Source organism: Falco punctatus (genome assembly GCF_963210335.1).
Source record: "Falco punctatus genome assembly, chromosome: 7".
Taxonomy (NCBI): domain Eukaryota; kingdom Metazoa; phylum Chordata; class Aves; order Falconiformes; family Falconidae; genus Falco; species Falco punctatus.
This window is the reverse complement of record NC_137587.1, coordinates 12,197,149-12,220,091: the sequence shown is the minus strand read 5'-3', so window position 1 is coordinate 12,220,091 and position 22,943 is coordinate 12,197,149. Positions and strand designations below refer to the sequence as shown.

At 36.8% G+C, this 22,943-nt stretch overlaps 1 protein-coding gene across 3 annotated transcripts in view; it reads left to right on the top strand.

Moving 5' to 3' along the window:
• The window catches only part of NPAS3 (neuronal PAS domain protein 3), a 622,181-nt gene that overhangs the window by 554,315 nt on the left and 44,923 nt on the right, over positions 1-22,943 (top strand). For all 3 annotated transcript variants that reach the window (XM_080397022.1, XM_080397023.1, XM_080397024.1), the window contains one exon: positions 1,101-1,219. In XM_080397022.1, coding sequence (XP_080253148.1) covers positions 1,101-1,219 — 119 coding nt within the window. The remainder of the gene's footprint in view (positions 1-1,100; positions 1,220-22,943) is intronic.

Here is a 22,943-nt window from a genome sequence, read left to right as displayed (position 1 = left end):
AGTTATCACAATAGAGCTGAAATGTCACAAACACAAGACAATGTGACCACATTAAATCAAGGACAAGTCGATATAATCCTTAGTTCACAAACAAGTTTTTGTGTTTCTGTTGACTGCATAACAAATGCCTTTTAAATACTTTCTACTAGAGGTCTGGGCAGGTCTCCAAAATAATAGCAGAATAATTTCAAAATAACTTTTTTTTTGTTCAGTGTTAATTACTCACTGAAACTTAATCTCCTATAATGCTTGCTTATTGTAAGAGGCTCCAGAATTTTTCCATGGACAATATTTTGGGGACAAATTAGTTTTCAGGGCTAAAAATAGCAGTAACAAAGATTGGATAAAGAATATCTCAGTACTGGCTATTTTCTCATGGCTTATAGTAAGTGTATTTACTGAGGGAGTGAGAAGCACAGGTGAGAGCTATAGTTTCAAGGAGGAAATATCTCTTCAATTGGACTACAAAGATATTTCATTAGTTACTGGTTAGTCACCAATAATTAACAGTGATGATGATGATGACAATAATAATCATCTGTGTCATTTATTCGAGTATTTTTGCCTTCAGGCTGCTGAGTGCCTTATTGATAATTAACACTCAGTAATGGGGAAACCAAGGCACTCAAAACCAGCAGTGACTCACCCCAGGTATCACTGCAAGGGAGGAACAGAGACCAGTGAATAAAAGCCTGCAGAATTTACAGCCTAATTCAGCAGACAGAATTGCTACCTAAGTGAGACTTCACCTTTCGCAAAATACTGAGAAATTCCCCAGTTCTTGAAACAATGTCATACCCTAACGAATGTAACTTCAGTCATAACAAAGTTGTGCAAGAAAGAGTTAATAAGGTAAATGTCTGTTAAAAATTCTATGGGAAAAATAACTTGAAAATGAGACTTCCTGAGTATACATATATTTTTCAAAATTCTTTTTCTGCTAAGTAAACGTTTTCTAAACGAGGTAAATTGATTACAACACTCTTAGCATCCATCAGTCATTTATTTTTAGTGAGTTCAAGGATTGCACCTGAAAAATAGCTTAGAGGGGATGTATAAAATCTAAATTATGTGTATATGTATTTTTTTCTATTCCCTAGTGGAATCTACAAGCCCCAGTTTACTAACCACTGACAACACTCTAGAGCGCTCTTTTTTCATCCGAATGAAATCTACACTGACCAAGCGAGGAGTGCACATCAAATCGTCAGGATACAAGGTAAGGGTTGCACTCTAGCATGAAATATTGACATTTTTAAATTATGTTCATTCATGTTCCAGGGGCACAGTAATAAACAGAAAAAGGAGCTGTTTCACCTTTGCATACATCTCATTCCTTTTGTTAAAGAATCATTAATAAAGTATTTCCAGCCTGAAGTTTGGCTTTGGTGCTACACCTCCATTTAATTGATCATTATTATGATAAACATTGATGATAACAGCATGATAGCTTTCAAAAGAGCGATACTTCCAGAGTAAAGTGTGGTTTACCAAAGAAGGTGAGTCAGAGTAACATCACTTTTTCCACAGTGGAAAATTACTGCTCATTTTGTTAGACTGTTAGTTGGTTTGGGGTTATGTTTTTTTTCCAGAGAGGTAGGATTTCTTCATGCAGACAGTATGCTAGAGCTATTTAATTTTGCTGCCATTCTAGCTGAAGGAAACAACAGGCCACAACAAGTACTTTTTGACCGTTTTTCTTTCATTGTCTGTCTGAGGGGCATCTGCTGTTGGGGATCATATTTGCTGGATTTCAGACTCTTTTAAGATATGAAAGTCTCTTGTTCCTTATCAGTAGTAATCTCATTTTTCTTCAGTCATATGTTGCTCATAGTGCCTGTAGCTATCAGTGGCTTTGCAGTTTACTAAAACTAGAAGGAATAGCACATTTTTAACATTGTCAACTTGTGGAATGAAATATGTCATCCATTAAGTATTATACAAGATAAAGGAGTGGTGCAAGAAAGTAAGTCTGAGAATGTGTGTGTATTTAAAGAAGTTACTTGTCAGTGTTCATTTAAAAACTTTCACAAGCATTTTTTTTTTTCAGTTTTCAGAGGAAGATTTAGAGGCATGTTCAAGTAAAATACCCCAACTACCTTTTCCCAAAAAATTCTCTGTGCATCTAGCATCGAGGTAGTCTACCCGAGCCCTAAAGATCTCATAGAAACACCATTTTTGCAAGCACGTGACTGGGAGTCTTTCTATTGGGTGATTTCTGGGTCCAGATGATTAAAGTAGTTGCAAATGTAAGTTTAGGTCCAACCAGTGGTTTCTTAAGGCATTAGAAGTTTTGGTCTGTGTACTGCTTAATTGTCAACACCTGAAAGAATGTGCTCAGGACTTGTTCATGCTGACCAATTTACAAGTCTCAGAAAGTATCAAGACTGGGAAATGTGCTGGCAGTCTCAGGAGGAGGAAGGCGAATGAATGAATGAAGGGGCAGGTCGTTGAGGTTATACTAATGTTTATGATTAGGCGTGGTCCATCCAGGCTAGGCCAAAGTTAGATTGGCAGAGACCTTGCTTTGTTGGATATTTTTGCTACAGTAGTAATGCAAAGAAATAGAGAATTCATCTGTGGATTTTGTAGTCTGACATGTTTTGCCAAATGTAGGTGAGAACAGAAGGAAAACCTGTGAGTGACTTTGCCATTCTCTCTTGCTGGGCTCTTGACAGTCTAATGTTGGTCCAGCACCAGGACAGGACATATCTAGTATGGGCTGGCTTCACAATGCAGGTTTTTTACTCATTGCAATACAGTGTTTAAAATTCACAGTAGACCCTTTACTCAAAAGGAAGACACAGTAATGTCTGTCATATAAATACAATTTCATTTCTCTTAGACCTGTGAATGCCTCATGGAAACACTGAAAATCATAACTGAGATGTCACAGGTAGAGCAGAATGCATTTTGAAAGATCAGATATCACTTTTTAGACAGCTTTTCCTAGCCACTAAGAATAGATAAAAAGTATGATAGTCGACAAAACTGTAAACAAATCATTTAGGTTTTTTCCAAATTTTTCGATGAGGCATCAGCAAGTCAGCATGAGTGAAATTGTATAAAGAGTGTGCAAGTCCTAAGCAGGTGTAAATACAGAGGTGTAGTTCCTCTGCTTTTTGATGTTTTCACTTTTGTAAGTGGCAGTGTTTGTCTGAATTCAGCTGTGTCCAGATATATGAATTGCACTTTGATACTTTGACAGTTTTTCAAAAGCCTGGTTATTGGCACTCTATGTTCTATAGAAGGAGAATTATCCACAGCCTCAGTGAGCCCCAGAAAAACTGTCTATTCCTTGTAGAAGCATTGGATCCCATGAATGTCTTTTTAACTGACTGTTAAGAACTGCTTTGTTTAAACGTCATTCTCTTATTACACTAGCATAATAAATTTAACTGCTGTAGCGAATGTCACTCACACTTTTAGGAACGTTACCAATTTATTCATTGATTTCTAAAAGTCCATTGCCAGAACTTAAGGCTTCTTGAAATTGTTCAGGTATATATTTTAATAAAATGAAGAAAGATCTATGAGCCTTATGGATATACAGCTATAAGAAATTATCAAAGGGAAGAATAGTTACATAATATCGGCAAAGCTCATGGGAAGAGCTGGCTACGCTCTGCATTAAGAGCTCCCTGGAAGATCTCCCGCACTTACTTAGGAAACACTATGCTAGCTGGGGGCATGTGCAGCAGAGTTCCTGCAGGAAATCCCGGTGGAACAGGCTGACTCAGGAGCTGGTGCCTCACACCTTCAGAATACAAAAAAGCAATGACTTTTTCCCTCTGCAAAAAGCAAGGGCTCCTGGCTAACAGCTTCCCTTGAGCTCATGTCATTGTGGGTGGGTAACCCTCCTGATTCAGCATATAAATATTCGTCAGGAGCAGTGGATTGGGAACTCAGTATCCTATGTGAGTCAGGTTTTAGCTTGGTCAAAGGTATCCAAATCCCCGTGAATTCAGTGACAAATTTTTTCGTCTTTGTGATGTAGTTATGTCTTGTTCCAAACCCTTACTGAGCTCAGAACTACATCTCCATTTTTCCCTTGCTTTCAAGACTGCTGACGAATGTTTTCTTTAGACAGCAAATGATTGAGGTGGTCCAGAAGCTGCTTAGCCAATTTTCAGAATGAGTGATCCCTGCCTCAGGAAAATCACGTAAAATTGAAAACAGTCAGAGAATGAGATTGATTAATCATTTGGGTTGATCTAGTCAGGACTAATTTTCTATCAAAAGAAATGTCGGAACAAAAAATCACACTGATAGACTTACACATATGTATACTTCAAAGAGACAGTGTTCCAGACCATTCTGACATGAGATGAACCCTGGTTATAGTCCATTTAATTAGTCCTGAATTATATGTAAAGATGGAGGTAATGGCCTTTTTCATGAATTATATTACCTTGAAAGTCTGAAGTGGGAAAGTGGTTACATGATTAATCCTTCCTCTCTCCTTCCCTTTCACTGGTCCCCAGCATCCTCCTTGAACTGGATTTTTCCCATTCCCACTATCCTTAGGCTTAGGGCTCGTAGGAAAAGAGTTTGCATACAGTGCTAGAAGGCTATTCAGTTTTCTGTGAGTAAATCTACAATCTTAAAAAAAAAAAAGTCAAATAAGATGTAGTCAGCTGATAAAACACGTTGAAAGCAAACAAACTGAAGAAAATTATAATTCCATTTACTGCAAAACTCGGAATGTATTACCATTATAGCTGTTGTAAGATACATGATGCAAAGACTTACGTTTTCTTTGCTGAAATGTATCACATCTTCCTTTTTTAAATTTTTTTTTCATCAATAAAAGATAGATTTGTATTTAATTTGGATTTTTTCTGTCTCAATTTAATTTCTTTTTCCATTTGTTTTCCTCCATTTGAGGGTCACAATTCTGTCCACTTAACAGTTACCCCACCTTTGATGTTTCTATTGCCTGACTAACTCAGATGTATGTCAAAGCTAATTTTAATTGAAAACTACCTTGTTTAAGTCCAGTGATACATTTCCTACTCCCCAGTAGTATCCTATTATTGTTTTGTCACATTAATTTCATGACAGATTGTGCTAGGATTTTCTTTGTTCAAACCTTTAGGGCCTGGTACTGGTTCTTGAACAAAGTGTAATTGATGGGATGAAGTAGTCAAAGCGTCGAATGTCATCAGAGCCAGTAGTTGCCAGTAGTTTCCAGTTCTTCCAGTTCGTCAGCTCATGAGATGTCTTAGTATATATCCATACATATTCCTCTACTGTTTTATGGGGTAACCCTCTCATGATAAGCTATTCCAGAAGTGAATAAGCAAACATGAGGAGATTCCCTTTTACTTTTGCTGTCACTGTGGGAACCTCTGAATTTGGTATAACCAACATCTGTTGCCTCTCCATCTCCCAAGAAGCTGGCAATCAACCTTATTTGCAATCCATCAGCAGAGTTAGGGGCATCTTCAAAATCCTTCAAGCTGTACTTTCCTTACTGGAGTGGTACTTGCTGTCTGCTGTGCTGCCTGGATGCCTGCTTTGGCCTGTTGAGTGTCAACAAGAAACAGTCTCCATGTCGTTAAAATATCGAAGTCATTGAGGTCACAAGGCAATGAGTCTGCTGTAGACTCTTCAGTAACTGAAAGTAAATATAGCAGCTATCATGCATTGAGCAAAGTCTTACTTACAACCTCAGCCTTTTGAGCCTGTGTTATTGAGAAAAGAAATATTTGCTAGGTTACTCAGATACTTCTGCCTTGAAGTAAGGTCTTGGTGGTTTTGAAAAGTGCCTTGGGATTATGGAAATGCACATACGTAGTCTTTGGAGATGAATGAAATGGACTTTGTTTCAACTATTTGTATGTGACTTTTAGGAGTTCTAAAGTTCTTTAATATGGCACAGAAGTGTTAGCACTGGATGCAAGTGTAAGCCCTGCACTGCTGCTTTACAGAATCACAGCTCTTATCAATGCCGACAGCAGGTATTTATACCTGGATTTCTCCCTGGTGTTCTTCCTGTGCAAAAGAATTGTGGAAAGTAAGCAAGCTTAAACAAACTGACTTAACTGCAATGAAGGGAGCAAAATTACCTTCATTATTTATTAAATCACAGAGGATTGTTAAACCTAACAGCGTAATCACGTACCAGTGGACATGCTGCATAAAAATAAGTGAATTGCTATATAAAATATCTGGTTTAACAAGCTTAGTTTAGAAACTTTGATTTTGTTGTACATCTGATTTATGCGTTTCAGTAATGGAGGATTCAAATTTGGTTAGCTATGCCTTATACATCAGTTGCTGTATATCAACATATTCTAAATAATATTTAAAACTCCATAAAAGTTTTTTCACAAATTAGTCTTTGTACTCTACAGGAATTCATCTTTTTGTTTTGTCCATTGGTATCTTTCTATGAACTTGTTTAAAATTAAATATTTTCTGAGACTGCTCTCAGATTTTGCATTTCAAATCATAAAGGTAGAATTTTTGAATGCCAGTTTTGAAGATGGAAATACAAATTTCTGGTTGAAATTTTTTGTCCATCACAGTTCCATTATCAGCCTTTTTCACACTATTCCTGCCTTTATTCACAATTTAATATTTTTTGTTTTTTTCTTTTTTAGAAAAACCTTTTGTTCTTAAGAACAAGAAAAAGAACTTCTTTGTTCTTCTTACAAAGAAGATTCTTAATTCTTCTTTGTAAAAATTTGTAAATCTTAGTTGAAGTGCAATTTTTGGCAGAATTTAGATTCATTAATCCAAGAGGGCAAGAGAAACAAAAACTCTATTAGAGAGAGAATTATGCCATTGGACTTGCCTTGTGATACCACCCTCTTGATTCAACTCAAAATGGAAACTATTGTTACCCATCTAAGTGAAAGATTCACTTGGAATTCAGAAACAAGATGTTACTATTCCAAAATCACATTAAGGACCCATATATCATGGGCTGATTAAGAACACAGCAGAAAAGCAGCTTCCATTTCAGGGGAATAGGAAGGAGGAAGAAAGAGAAGGCAGCTGGTTTTTGCATAATGGTCTAATGATTGGTACATTTCTTGAATGTGGGCTATGTTAGAGTCAATTTTAATTCCCCCCTCAGCCTGAGGGATTTCACATATCCCACTTTCCAGCCTGGCCTAAATTCTTTTCTCCTCTTCTAATATTTTTCCCCTTGAAATCTTTTCTGTCAAGCATTTTACTCTGTCCCAGAAAGGTATCCTGACCTTTCTCGGTAGGAAGAAAGAAAACTGCAGAATTTAGTATTTCATCACATGGCTACTGCCACACCTTCTTAATTGAGTGAAGAAGGAATAAGAAACCAACATCAGGAAGCATTATGTGAAGAGTTTTCTAAATGTCAGCACATGCATTCCCCAGACTTTTCAGCACTGGGAAGACTTAAAGGTAATTTGTCAGAAAGAAAGAACTGATCGAGAATTCACCCATGTAAATCGATGACCTTTTAGTCAAAAGGAAGTCTCTTAGCTAGTAAAGATTCAGCATTACTTATAAAAGAACAAAATACTAATGGGCCAATCTGAGTCTTATGAAGTATCTACTTGTACATATAAAGATACGGTTCAAGAAAAGATAGTGTGCAACAGGATTAAGAAGGCTAGAGTTCATTTTATGCCTTGCTATAGAGATTCTGTTAGGAGAGCTGTCTGGGAAAGCTTGGTTCACACTCAGCATCTAAATACATTAACCAATTTTTTAAAAGTGATCAGCAGCTACCAATTCCCCCTTCTCAAAAAGCAGTTCTCAGGGCTGAGCATCTTTTAAATGGGATTTATAGCACTATTCTACCATCTGGAGACATGAATTTAGGTTAGGCATTCGTTTTTGCAGTAGCACTAATGAAACTAACCAGTTAGTATTATATAAAAGGTCTTTTTAATAGCAGTCATCTTTCTTTCAAAGATTAAGGCTTTGATTATTCCTCATGATGACTGCAGCTGTAGTACTCCTGATACCTGTATCAGGATGTGTTTCTCCTCAAATATTGTCTTAAATGTTTATACGGCTTCAGAATTGTGATTTTGTTGCAGTGTGCTTCAAACTGTGTAAATGGGAAATCATAAAGTGGATTCTGAAAGGGAAGAAAACATAAAACTGCGCAAACACAGATTACTTTCTGGGAGATGTTCTATTTTCATAAATTCTGTTACCAAAGAGTAAGTGATATAAAAAGATAATATTATTACAAAATTAACAGTAATTGCCTTTGATCCCAATCTTTAGGCAGTGTAATTCTGAAGCCACCTTTCTTAAAAGTCAGCAGATATAACAGTGCAAGAAAACTATGAGATCAGGATTTATTCTGATACATATTAAAATATTCAGAATGGACAGAGATCAGCTTGAAGCCAAATCCTTTCAAGAACCAAGTTTTATTGAGTCAGAGACACAAAGCGTTTCTTGCACTTTAAGCAGCACTCCTTACCTAGATGTGTGAACTAACGGTGCGGTGTGAGACCCATTGCTGTGTTAATAAACGGAGATCAGTGAGTGGGATGAGAACAAGGAGTTCTCACCAGAGTGGGAACCAGAAAATACCTCCTACTACAGAAAGGTGTAGTGCTTCCAGGCAGGAGTGCCTGCTGAAAAAGAGAGGTTTTCAGCCCATAGAGTTTAAGTTATCCACCAATGTTATCTGCTGCTGCTTATTGTTAATGGTTGGGAATATACCTTGTGTAAGAGCAGAGAAAAACACATAGTGCTCTGTGAAGAATCAACAGCCGGAATTTGCTCTAGGACAGACAGATGCTGCTGCCAACATCTCTGCTTCACTTGGCTGTTTTATAACTGCTGCCAGTGGATATTTTGGCCCAGCTGCTTTCCACAATGTAAACATTGTATTAGATGTGCAAATGCAGACACTAATAGCCTTTTTAATTATCTCTACCACTTTCAATAGTTCAAAGGTTTTGTCTAAACTATTCTCAGAAAAGACAATAAGCTCATACATTGAAAAAATGTAGCTAATATTAACCTTATGCAGATGAGTACATCTTCCTGCTCCTCAGCAGATACTTGCAGCAGCAGTATAATGTTTCCACTGGTAAAACTTCATTGAATGTGAAACAGTCAGTGAAATTCAGAGGTGTGATGAAACTGAATGGAAGTTCTTAAACTTGCATTTCAGTGAATTTTGCATTTACCAAAATTTGTTTCTCATTGTCTTTCTCATTGTTGCACATTGTCTTGATCTGGTAACATCAGATCAATAGCTGTAGAATAGAAAATATGTCTTAAATTGATAGTCATAAGGGTATAAACCTGACATCTTATGCAAACAGGTGTGGGCATTTAGCTTTTGTAGAACAGTGACAGGTTAACTAAACGGAGAAGACCATATTTTTGCAAGAGAGTGTTTTTCAGTATTGCCTCTGCAAGTAAATATTTTCTTGAAGAACTGCATGAAAAATCTAAACAAAATATCTTTTAGGGATAAAATAGTTCCACAAATGTGGAACCTACCTACACTCAGACATTAATTTCATTACCCTGTGGTCTGTCACAGGCTGTATCAGTGGACAAGCAGACATTCCTTTTGCATGTATCATTTATGTGTAAGTAACACAGACACCAGGAAAAATCATGGTTGTTACACTCAAGGAGGTAAAGCTGTGTGGGTTTCTCGCCTGTCTCCACATTCACTCACAAAGGAAAGGTCACGATGCATGTTTCCTAGAACAGCTAAGGTTGGGCCGCACATTTTATATACCAGCTACGTCAGTTGAGTCTCATTAATAAATTTTTACGATCACATGTTCTTTGAAATTTAAAAAACAATAGAGAAAATCTCTTTTACAAACAGCTGGGAAATTTTCAAATGCTGTTTAAATATTGTCATTATGAATTACTTCCCTGTAATTTTTCCTTCATCATTAATTATTGCATTCAATACATGCTGAAATGTTAGCTGCCCACAGTCCATAAGGATCAGGCTGTTTCTTTGTCCTGTTAAAGCTGAATCCTTTTAGAAGTTTTTTCCTGCTCCCTACACTTCAGATCTTAGTGATATAATGTCCGCATTAATTTATTTACATTGTGCAACAGTGAGATAAACACTGAATTATGATTTGACCTCATCATGAACTTGGAAAAGCATCTTTACTTCTCATGTATTTTTTAACCCATAGTTCCCACATGGTTTTCAAACTTTCTTTGCTTTTTGTGCAGGTTCTTACCTGTGCAAAACATTATGTTTTATTGGCTTTTTCCTGTTGCTTATAATGTCATTTATATTAATGAAGGTACTTTTGCAACACTCCTCTGAGGCTGGAAAGTGCTGACACACCAAGAGATCAAGTAACTTGCCAAAGATAACAATGGATGTTTGTGTCAGAGCCAACTGTGATTACATGCTGTACTTCATCCTCAGTCTTTCTTCCTAGCACATGAATATTGTCAAATGATCTCTGTGTTCCAGCACATCACACTTCATTTTCTCAGGCTGGTATTTCCTTTGTTTTGATGGTTGCCTTGAATAGGCGAAATGAGATGCCAAATAAAAATGTACTCGGGTCAGATAGTGTGAAGTTCAGCAGAATCTTCACAGAAAACTCAGAAAAAGATGAACTCTTGCTCTCAGCTGGGCTGCCACTGGCTGGACAAGAGCTACTCCAAAATCCTTTTCCTCAGAAAGACAAAGAAGCAATGTACCAGCAGAAAAACAAATTTTCCTGCCCCTTGGATTTAGCCCAGGGGAGCTCCTTGAGGCTGCCGTTCCTCCTACCTTGCTGTGGGAGAGGAGCAGGCCTCGTGGCATCTAGCTCCTTGGCTGGCAGCTGGCTTGGCTCTTTGCAAACTTTGCTTTCTTATTTCAAAACAACCTTTGTAGAAAGACTTTTTTTTCCAATTTGATTAATCTTTTTCATATCCACCATAGATTTCTCCACCCTAAAGACCTCCTAAAGACTAGTTTATCAGCTAGTTAAGTGACACATGTAATAAGCATTTGTAAAAAATAGTAGGGAAGCATTTAAGCACTGAAGGTCATTTTATTTGTTCCAAAGTATTATCAAATCAAAATGTCCCATTCACTCAGATAGTACCACTTCATAGCTGCTCTTCACTGGCTTTGTACATGAATTTGCATAAATTCATAAAGTTACATAAAGTTCAAGGCCCATCATTTACTCCAAAGCCAATTTTTTGGTATGATTTGCTGTCATACGAAGCAAGGTTCCTCTGTACCTGCTTGTTTGATGGAATGAACCAAAGGCACGGAGCATTTCAGTGGTGTGTCCACCACCAGTATGCCATACATGAAGCCAGCAGTCAAACAAGGACCATCACGTGAGGTTTTCATTCCCTGTAGCTGTTGACTTTAAACTGGCACAATGACTTCTAGATAGCGACCTGGACACTGATTTTATGGTTTTACCTTCTAGAACAGAAAATAGATCCTGAGTGTTTCAGGCCATGTTTCTCAGAAAGATTTCCTAGAGTATAAAAGTCCTTTTTCTCTAGTGTCCAGAGTGCATATACTTTGCTATATAACCAAATAAGACATTATGCTTCTGTTTCTAAATGTTTAAGCATGCCTCTTGATTTGTCTGTTTGATGCACTGATACTAGCTGAAGAATGGTGCTTGGTTGAGCCCATCTGCTTTACCCTGTGGAGAAGGCAGAATATATAAATGCTTGGTGGGAAGAGTTTCGGTTTCTCCTTTTTACAACATCATTAGGAAGCCGTTGTTCTAATAATAATAATTCCCATTTGACATCATGGAGGTAAAAAGAAATCACTGCTGACATCAAAAATGAGGTGATATTTCAGCAGTATTATTTCACTGAAGATAAAATGGAAGTCTTTATTACTCCCAATGCTTTTAAAGAAAGCTGAGCAAGGCTTATACTGACCCTGGAGCTTATATACCTTAATGCATCTATAACCAGTATGAAATAAGAAATTTTAATTGTTACTGCTATATTTTTTGGCTGTCCCTTCTCAGAACCAAGAATTTTGTGCTTGCTTAAAGAAAAATGATCGGTATTTGAGAATCAGCTCGGGAGAGTACAATTGGCTTAATTTTCTCTGTTACTTAAAATTCATACAAAAAAACCCCAAACAAACGTGTATTACAAGAAGTGGTAATTTTCTTACAAACTTCTTATTGGAGCCTTTACGGGTAATCCACACAGATTGCCTAAAAAGGCCTGAGCTCTGAAGAGGTTACCCTGAAGAGGGTTAGGAGGTTTATTGCACTTTTTATGGGTAGGTATTTTATTCTTGCTGAACTTCTGGTGCACATTGCTGTGTGAGTTGCTTGCCATTAAAAGGACACAGCCAAGGTCTGTTTCATCAGTAGTAAACAATGTGTTCTACTTCTCTTTGTGATAAAATATTAGAAGCTCCCATTCCGCTTTCTTTTGTACAGACATATTCAGTTATAATTCTAGTCTTTGTATATTTTTCCATCCTAAACCAAACAATATAGCACATCAGTGACTCTATCCAAATATACTTGGAAACAAGTGGATCTGCCTATGTTTGGCAATATTTCCAAAATTTGAGATCTATTCTTGGTCTACTGGTTTGTTTGTTTGTTTGTTTGTTTTTAAATTCAGGGGACGTATGAAGAGTAATATACACTGCAAACAATTATAGCAACAGGATGCAAGTCTGGTGCCTTTAAATTTGACAGTCGTGCTCTATTTAAAAGAAAGTTCAGGAAATATGGATTCATCCCATGGTTTCACTTTACAGAACTGGTCACATACTTGCAAGTAGTGTTTCCTCTGTACAACAAGTAGTACCTTATCAAAATGTTTCATAGTCTTTTCACAATCAAACTTAAGAAACTTGCAATTAAATATGTGGTTGGATCATCATGTTATTTTGTTCCAGGCAAATATGTCTATAACAGAGCAGTCACAGCTCATCTGTTGTTGAGTTACTGCTTCTGTTATTCTCAGAATCAAGATATGAATTCTTACAGGCATGCAAATATTTAATCATTATAAGCATTTAAAAAAACAAATTTAGTAGTTGCCAGTTACAGTGAAATGTTTAAATCTGAAATGAACTCTATGTTTTCAGTGTAAATAGGTCTCAATCTACGTACAAATAGTTTCAGCATTTTCCCAAGTAATTTGTGCAGACATGAACTGAATGCCTAGTTATATTTTATGTGAACTCAAAGAGCCCTTTTAATTTTGACATATTTTGGAAGGTCCAGGCATGTTTTTTTTCTCTGAAATATTAGATAAACATTTCTTTTCTTGAAAATCATTACCTTATTAGCTTTTTCATTCATTTCTGCTTGCTCAAGTGCTCAGAAATGTATGGTTTTTTCCTAACTAATAAACTGATTTCAGTTCTTCTGATCCTTCATGTCGTTGTATTCTTACAAAGACTGTGTCAGTTAGGTCAGTCCACCACTAGACCTAGCACTGTGTTTAAGAGGTACCTAAATGTAAAGCCCTGTTTTAATTAGTTCACAGGGCATCACTGAACCCAGTATGGCTCTCCCAGCGTCGTGTACCCAGGGTTAGGAAAGGGGCACTGGACACAGTTTTTACGGAGGAAGCAAGGAGCTGATTCACAATACACAAACATGCATTATGGGTTGTTTTGAGCCATTTTATAGTCACATGCATTCATAAATTTTGATATGGTTGTAAGATGCAGACTTTGATGGTACAAAGCTCACAGAAGAGCTTTAGATCACTGGAGGAACCACAAACAAAGTTTATGTTGACAATTTATCAGCTCTTCATCAAGGAAAATTGTTTTTTAGTGCCTGCCTATTAGCAATCACATGCATATTATGAAATTGAGTTTTGGGGAGGACAGCGTGCCATCTGTCTTTTCTGTATTTTTTTCACAATGCATTGTGCTACAGTTAAAACTTTCTGTCCTTCAAAATGGTATAAAATACGAGATGTCTGTAACAGAGATACTTGGAAAGAAAAATATACTAAGTAGATATGTAAATTCTTATAAACTTTATAAACAGGCAACTACTAATGCAATACTTTATGGTTTTGCTTCAAGTGCCCTCCACATTTTCCACACACCATAGTGCTCTTACTCTTACTCTAGGTTTCACAGTGCTAAACTGATAACTAATTAATATATATCTCAAGGAGTGTGAGAATGCTTTCTTCATAAACTCTTTCTGGTTCATGGTTTGGTTTTCTTTATTTTGTGCCATGGAACTGCAAATGCCTGATGTGGAGAATGAAAAAGATGTGTTCATTTTCTTTTCCGTGTTCTGATATGCTAAGATTTTATCAATAATATTGTTTTCCTGTAAAAATATCTGCCTCAGAGAAAATCTGTTGTGTAGCTGTCAGGATTACACCTCTCAGAATATACCTGTGATGATTCCGTTAAATTGATAAAAACAGAACACTCTGCTATGTAGAAGGATTGCTGAAAAGAATATTCCGAGGCCCTTTCATGTGTAACAGCACTTGTATGGTAGTACGTTTATTGTGCTATAAATTCCATCACTGATTTTGGCCATTTCAAATTGATTCTGCAGTAACTGTAAGTAATGAACCTTACAGACAGAGCCAAGGGAAAAAAAAAAAAAAGAAAAAAACACACAAGCCAATAAACTTGTGGCTGTAGGAATACAAATTGTAGAGTTCATTTAGCCTCAGTTTTTATCAGATCATGCAGCCAATACCCCACAAAGCCAGAAAATATATCCAGCAAAATATACAGTTCCATAGCCCTGGCTTGCTTTAAATTTAGCAGCTAAACCAGACAGTCAATTATTTGAAGCACGTTTCAACGTAGTCTCCTGTGGATTTCACCTGAGATTTAAGGAAGGTGCTCAGTATAAGTGGATGACAAAACAGGAGAAATTCTAATAGAAGTGACTTAAAACAGATAATAAGCCAAACCCTGAGCTGTTTTAAATGGTCTGAGCAATACCAGGCATCAGTAGATTTCATAGGGGTGTAGATTGATGTACAGTGGGCTACTAATGACTCCCCAGGTCAAAATATATGTCTCCAAAATTTACATATCTTCCTAGCCTGTTTCCTTTCTTTACTGAAAAGTTCTACTAAGTCAACAAGAATTATGTGATAACTTTTCTCCAGCTATCTTTAACAATCCCATGGATTTTAACAGAGAATGTATTTGCTTGCTAAAGATTTCCATAGGATGGTGTTAAAACCCATAAAAAAGATACTGTTCTGAGGTTTTCACAATAGTTTTGTGGATTTCTATTACATTCTACAGGAACCCACTGATGCTGATTTCTTAAATACTGTATACATTCCTCACAATCTTATAAGTGGATGCCAAGGTCATTTAGACTCATTCTGCAAATAGATCATGGATCTATTCTCACTAAATCAGTGGCTGCTCATGTGATTAAAGCACATATGAATATACGTGTATGTTCTAACCATAGTTGTTACATGAAGCACTAACTTCAGTTTTTAACACAAATGCTGAAAAGATTTAAGTTTTCTTCTGCAGAGTTTTCCCAAGTTTACAGGTGAGAGAAGGCCATGGTTTTTTTGTTTTGTTTTTTTTTGGGGGGGGGGGGGAAGTCTGGATTGGGTTCCTACAAACCTTGCAGCACTTCCATGCATCACCACTTGCACACTCATGTATCTCACAGTCTGCACTGAGTGCTGAATTCATTCTCTGTGTCTATTGTACCTAACTGCAGATTTATCTGAACTTCTGTATTGTCTGTGAGAGATATTAAGTCCTGATTTTGAGATCAAAATGCTTGGGTCCATTCTAGCCTTATAAAGTCCACAAAAAAAACATTGTCTGAGGCATATTCCCTGCCTCTCTCTATAAAAGTCTATTTTGTCTGTTTGACCTGTTTACAGCAGCAGCCTGAGTGACAGACAGAGGAAAAAACCCACAAAAACTGAGTCTTTCAGTTAAACGCCAAATATGGTGAAAGTCATAATAAAATAATTAGAGTTGGGAACACTGTTTTTTCTCTTGCACTCTGCTGTTTTGTGCTGCAAAGAGGAACACAGTGAGGAAGTCTGAAGTCTTGTGAATAGCCCCTGGTAACCAAGAGCAAAGAAACCTTGCTCATTATCTCTACACCCCTTCTGAATAAACATTTCAGCAATTGTAAATGAGTGTGCCATGAAGGGCAAATGAATGGCTCTCATTTCAGATGAGAAACACTTGACAGCTGAGCAACCTGAAGGTGGTTGTGAAAGTGCAGATCCTGTGACCACTGGATGATGGGGCAGGTGTACCATTTATTTCAATATGACCTGAGATGCATCATACTCTTAAATGAGAAATTCCCAGTCTTGCAGAGGTCCTAGGTGTCCAAACATTTTTTGTTAGGACTGCAGTAGGTGAAAGATGGATCTGCCCTAATGTTTTTTCTTATTATTTTATTAAATTACACAGAAAAACTTAGTCAAATATAAGGAATGGATGGGAAAATGTGGATTGACAGATGGCATGCAACTCCCCTACTGTATCTCGTTTATAAAATATGATTGATGTGGAGGTAATTTCTTGGTAACTTGTTTTTCAAAAAAAACATATTCTAGGTGGTGGGTTAGCAAAAGAAAATTAATCTCTGCATGTTAAACTTGCCAACTTTTGAATTAATTGCATGAGTACGACAATCAATTAATAAATGTTAAGCAAACATCAGAAAATCAGTGAATTAAAAATTACTAAATTGATTCCAATGCAGATAAAGCAAGAGGCTGCCTTAATTCTTTAGTGTAGATTCAAGAACACGAAACTTGTCTCATCAGTTCTTGCTCCTCGTTTATCCACATCTGGCATTTAAAACAATGCTGGTTTATTATGATTTTTACAAATAAATTGCTATCTATAATCTAGCTTGCTACATTAAGTTGATTATAGAAACAAATCATAAATAGTAGTCCATTTGTAGCTGTCAAGGAGAAGGTCAGAGCTTTGCAAAGACCATCCATCTCCAAGTGGAATAAAAGTTTTTTCTTCAAAGGGAAATCACATACCTTGTTTGGGTGGACTTCAGCTAATAATGACAGTGCAGTTTCTTGAAGTATCCACAAAAACCCTCCTCTCCACAAAATTAACTCAATTTTGTGTTACAAATGTTTTGTAAAATCAGTGTGATTTGACATGAAACAAGTCTCATTACTGAGTATTTCTGGGCAAATTTGATTAAATTGAAAATATATCTTTATGGTTTTACATTCTTCAAAAGTTTCAGGTGAGGTTTAGGATGGTACTAGAGACTTACAGGTCATGTGTCTATGGAAAGGAACTCGAGCCTGAGATCCAGAAATTTATGACCTATTGCTATTACTGCCACTAAACACATAGTTTGTATGTTTCTATTAATTTATCAGTATTATTTCATTTCATATGTTCTTAATTTACAGTATGCAATGCCTTCCTTGTGTCTTAGCACAAGGGAGCTCATAACCTAGAACACTTCTGGGACTCAAAAAATATGGAATTTGTAGACATCTGAGTAATTACAGTACGTCAAGGAAAAGTCTAAGACTTTTGCAAGGTGAGCATTTCTACAGGGGATGTCCATTTGATACAAAGCAGCTGCATTTACAGCATGGGAACTGGCACCATCCCTGACCAAATGTCTGAAAGAAATTAGGCTGGCAGTGGAGGAGCAGGATCCTCTCATAGATAAGTAAGTGCATAAAAAAAAATATATATATCAGTTCTCTGAATTTAAGTGGTCAATGCTACTTTATCACAGAGATTGCTGTTCCTGGGGCCTTTGGCTCTTAACATATTCATCAATTAAATGGAAACCAAGGTGAACAGGAAAGTTACCATGCTTATTGGGTTGTAAAAATGTAGGCCTAATGTGAACAGTAGCACCAGAACTTCATGATTCTGTGTGAAGGGGCGATAAAATAGCAGATAAAATTCAGTTCAGGTAAATGTAAAGTAATACACCTGGGAAAAACGATCCTGGCTGTTTATATTCAATGAAGACCTCTGAACCAGCTGTTGCTGCTCAGAGGAGGTACCTTGGAGTTGTAATGGGAGGTTTATGAAAGGAACAGCTTAGCGCTCAGTAGTGGTCAGAAGGCAAACAGTGCTAAGAAATTGTTAGGAAACAGATTAAAAATTAAACAGAATATGTCATTATACCACTGTATAAATCAATGTTTTTCCTTTATCTTGAATACTCGTGCGTCTGTTATCCAACCTCATCTCAGACTGAGGATCGTTGACGAGTGACAACATTGATCAGTGTTGTGGAACAGCTAAAATATACCTAGGAGATTCAACTTGGAAAAAAAATTACTGTGGAGGCATAAGATTGAAAACCTTAGTGTATAAAGAAGGTCAATGGGGTATCATTTTCTGCTGTCTTTCAATATGCAGGGTGGGAAACAAAATTAAAGTAGTAAATGGCAAATTCAGAACAAGCAAAAGGAGGCACTTACCTATTCCAGGGTTCAATAGTGAAACTCATTGCCACAGAGCACTATGAATGCCAAAAGCTTTCCAAAGAACATGTCTGTGCCTCAGGAGGTGCTGGGAGAATACACAAGGGAAATGCCATTAGGTGCTTGCCTAGTCTGACACTCTCCCTTCATGGGCCTGAGTGACACATTGAGGATGCTGATCTAGACAGGCCTTTGGTTTGACCTGCTACAGCTGCTCTTAAGGACACTCCATTGCTCCTTTGGAAGGGCGGTCATGGTGTGCCCTAGGCTTCTTCTACAGCCAGAGTCTCTGTAAAGCCACTTTTGGGCTTGGGACTTGTAGTCTGAATGCCAGTTACTTTGTCAGGACCACATGAGACCTGTTTAAAACTGCTCAAAAATAGCACTGAGAGAACTAATGAGACTAGATATTGGCAGACGTACCAGAAGACTCTTGCCTCCCATCCTATGATCATTCCTTTCCGCCATCTGGATGTGGAGGCATTACTAGCCACCTGCAGCAGCTTTTCTGAAATTTCCAGTTACATTTTTCATAAAATCAGCTCACATACTTTGCTGTGTTTTCTCCTTCCACTGAAAATTTTTAGTTTAGATATCATTTAAGTGTAATTGATGGGAAGAAGATGAAAGCATATGAATAATGATGGGAAATTAATCTTTTTTGCCCATCTCCACCTTTGCTTTTGTCACAGGTGTGGAGTTCTGCAGGAAAGTTCACACATTCTGTTGTCCAGGATCTTTCAGTACAATTTGTGTGTGTGTGTACGGCCAGCAGAAATTGGACCATGTTGGGGGAAACCATGAAAGCATTAAAATAAACAAAATGGTTGCTTTTCTGTGTAAAAGCCTGTACCAGACACCATTAGCACAAGCAGAGGAACCTTGGTATCAATGACACTTTAAAAGTAGTTCTCGGCCTTTTTCATAGCATGTCCCTGCTTTAGTATGATAAAACCTCAGCTCTTTCTACCCATTTAGCCACAAAACAAGGAAAAGTTAATATGAATTTTCTTGACTACCATCAGAATGAATTCTAGGGTTGCAACCCCAGGTGAAGAGCTTGAGTAGAACATAAACATTACTGTCTTAATCAAGCCTAAGTTGGGGAATCCATTTCTGTCTTTACAGACAACAGCATTTGCTATGTTTTTCTCTCTGTGTAGAAAATGCATTAATATCAGATATTTTGTTTTATCTAGTTCTTGCTCACTGTGCAGAGAATCACCTAAGGTAATTGATGACTGCTAAGAACTACATCAAATAAAACAGTAGGGGGAAAAAATCCCTCCCCCCCAAAACCTTTATTAAAACCCTTTATTTCTCCTTCCAAAGATAGAAATAAAGACACTACATCTGAAGAATACTTATTATTGGTTGTCTTTAGTGCAACAAGATTTGGTTGCCCTTACATACAGGATTCAGGCAAACTTTTTTTAAAAATCTTTTCCTTGCTGTTGCAGAATGAAGTAGCCAGCTTCCACCTCCACCCAATATTCTGATAAAACTACATTTGAACTGATGCAACAGAGGTTCTTTTTCAGTTTTCATTTTTACTACTGGAGGGAGCACTGGAATTCTGGAATAGTGAGCTCCAAGAGAGTTTTCTCATGGGCAAGGATGACAATTCCTCTACTAGAACCCTGCACGTTTCAATAGCTAAATGCTTTCAACTTTCTTTAAATAGTATTAAGGAAAAAATATCCTCAAGGCATTATTTTTAAAGGGGACTTCAAACATTCCATGAGGGGAAAAAAAGGCAACACATTTGAACACCAAGGGATTTGCAGTAGAAAATCTGTTAAAGTGGACCTATCTTTTGAATTTCAGGGTTAAATGAGTATTGGCCGTAAGTCAGGGATGCAGACTACCAAAAATTCTGAGGCATTCCGGATTCCTAGCTTAGACCAGAAGCAGCCAGATTCTATAAGAGATCATTTAGAAATAAGTTAGTTACATTAGCTAGATTTTAAATTAACTATGTTTCATTTATTCCTCCAAATTCAACATACAAAATCCATTATAACATTTGCTAGAAGTATAAGAAAATCCCAGGTTCTTAATCTTTTTTACTATATAGACTTAATTCTGCAATAACTCAATATTAGATATTTTAGAGTTTATATATTAAAGCAGCTGTGAAGCAAGCAGATATGCAAGGGTAAATCTGCTCATCTTGAATCCTTCTGCAAATGGTCTGCTCTGGAGGTCATATCAAAGAGATTCTTTTTCCAGCTTAAACCTGTCTCTTCTAAATAGATCTCAACCTGATCTCATTTAATGCATTGATGTCTGGTTTCTTAGTCATTATATTTGCTGTATTACATATCAGAAGGACTCTTGAGAAATTCCCCCGAATTGATAATTCTAATTTCTTATGTATAGCTACTCTATATTCACTCTGAGGACAGCTGTATTGTATGCTAAACCACGAATTGTAAAAATTGATCCCTTTGTATGTAGGTTTGTATTAAACTGAGATACTTTATTTTTTCCTGTTTGTTGCCACACATGGGTTCCTGGTGTCAGTTTGTATTTGACTGTTTGAGCATATTAAAGTTTTGCTAGTGCTTATGATGTTCTTGCCAAGAGCGCTCTTGCAGCAATCTGCACTAGAACAGTCTTTGTGCCAATTACTTCAAAAAGAATTCTGTTATAAACCCAATTTTTATGGCTACTTTTTCAGGTTGCAGTGTGGTGATTTCATTTAGTTTCTTCTTTTTCCATTTTTTTAATGTTGATCTTCTTCAAATGCTTGTAAGTTTTGGATTATAAAAAAATAATGTGGTGTTGATAGATTGAGTTGTTAATAAGACATCTTAAAAAGGAAAGGGGTTCAAAAGTATTAAAATAAAACCTGGCATGTTGAATTACTAACACTGCATATATTTAAAGGCTACTATTTAATAGTAGAACGTTTGGAGCTGCTCTTGTAGGGGCTGGTTATGAAAATAGAAACCTTTGCAGTTGCATAAAGCAAAATAAATGAAAAATTATAATATATAATAACTGAACACAATATTTCTTGAGCTTATATTACTAGGCTGATTTCAGAGATGTCAGGTCTACAGCGTCTTTTGTTTAGAGAAAACCAGCTTGCTAATCAATGGCAATTAATAAAAAATCACAACACAGAAAAGGAAAGCATGATAATATATTTTACAATACAGATATGTTTTTGAATTTTGATTATGCAACTCTTACTACTGCAATGAATGCCAGTGCAGAACTGGACCTCAAAATTCTGATGTGGGAGCCATCATGGTGATAAAGATATATATGTGTCCATATACAGTGCAGGACACTATGTTATGCCATACTAAACAATAACTGCTAATCTGTTACCCCAAATAATAACATGGGAATGCTGTTATTTAACAGAATGAAAAATCAGCCACAAGTTGAGTATCTAATAACATTAATCTAAAGGATCTAAAAATGTTGATAACAAATATATTTTTGTTAATTATTCTTGAGCAATCTCTGGTCTGCTGTTCATTCCCAGCCTATTACGATTTGATAACTCTTGAAAAACAAACTATTGTACAATCTTGACAATGTTTTTTGGCTTAAATGGCAGCTTTAGGAATTGTTTATCATACAGCAGTCTTCGATAACCTTAACCTAGCCAAGTCCAAACCAGGGAGCTGCATATGATAGATATAACATGCTTAATATCAGGTTCTTGTTTTGTCTTCAGCCTTTTGGAGAGTTAGAAAGCTGTCCCCATTTCTTTCCCTTTAGTTTATTATCTAGTGAGAGGCAAGTGGGAGATAAGAGGTTGTGCGCCCTGAGGTTGAGGCAAGCAGCTTTTTGCGTGAATGCTCAAAACGCTAACTTTTACACAGAAGAGTAGCTCTTCCCTGTGGTGTACTTGAATGAAAGTGACTGTGGCTATTGTGCTTGCTGCTGGTCTCAACATTCCTTGTATGCAATAAATAATACTCTAGTCAGGTCATTTTAGGGATTGAGCAAGAGCTATGAACTGAGCCTGCCAAGCCAGGGTGTTTCTCATGTGATGCTTGTCTTTAAGCACCCAATGAGTTTGAGGTCTCATAAGCATACTTTTTTTAAACCCCTTAGGATTAGCCTAAATTCTTCCTCTGACTGTTTTAAGCAGCAAAATGGCTTTTGAATCTTATTATTTGGAGAGAGTGATATCAGAGGAAAGATGGAAAAAGCCTAGAGTGTCTCCAAAAACTAGTATTGACTTTTTAGCAATAAAATATGTCCTGAAACCAAATAATGCTGTTTAAATGTAAATACCATTTCCATTTTCAGACTGTCTTTTGCAGGTGTATTTGAGGGGATTTGAAATGTACTTGTAGATGGAAAAGAGGCTATTGACCTTGAAACTATGTATGTGTTAGGAATAATGTTGGCCTTCCTTGAAATCAGACTCATATTCTTTGAATGGGTACTCAAGACCACAACTCTTAACAGTGTTTCAGGTAGCATTCAGTGCAAAACTGAATTAAGACTGACTACGTTTTACTTACAAAGCTATTTCTCAGGGGTCATAGGTTATTGCCTAGTCTCTTTTTTTTTTTTTATCCACCATGGTTCAGAATAGT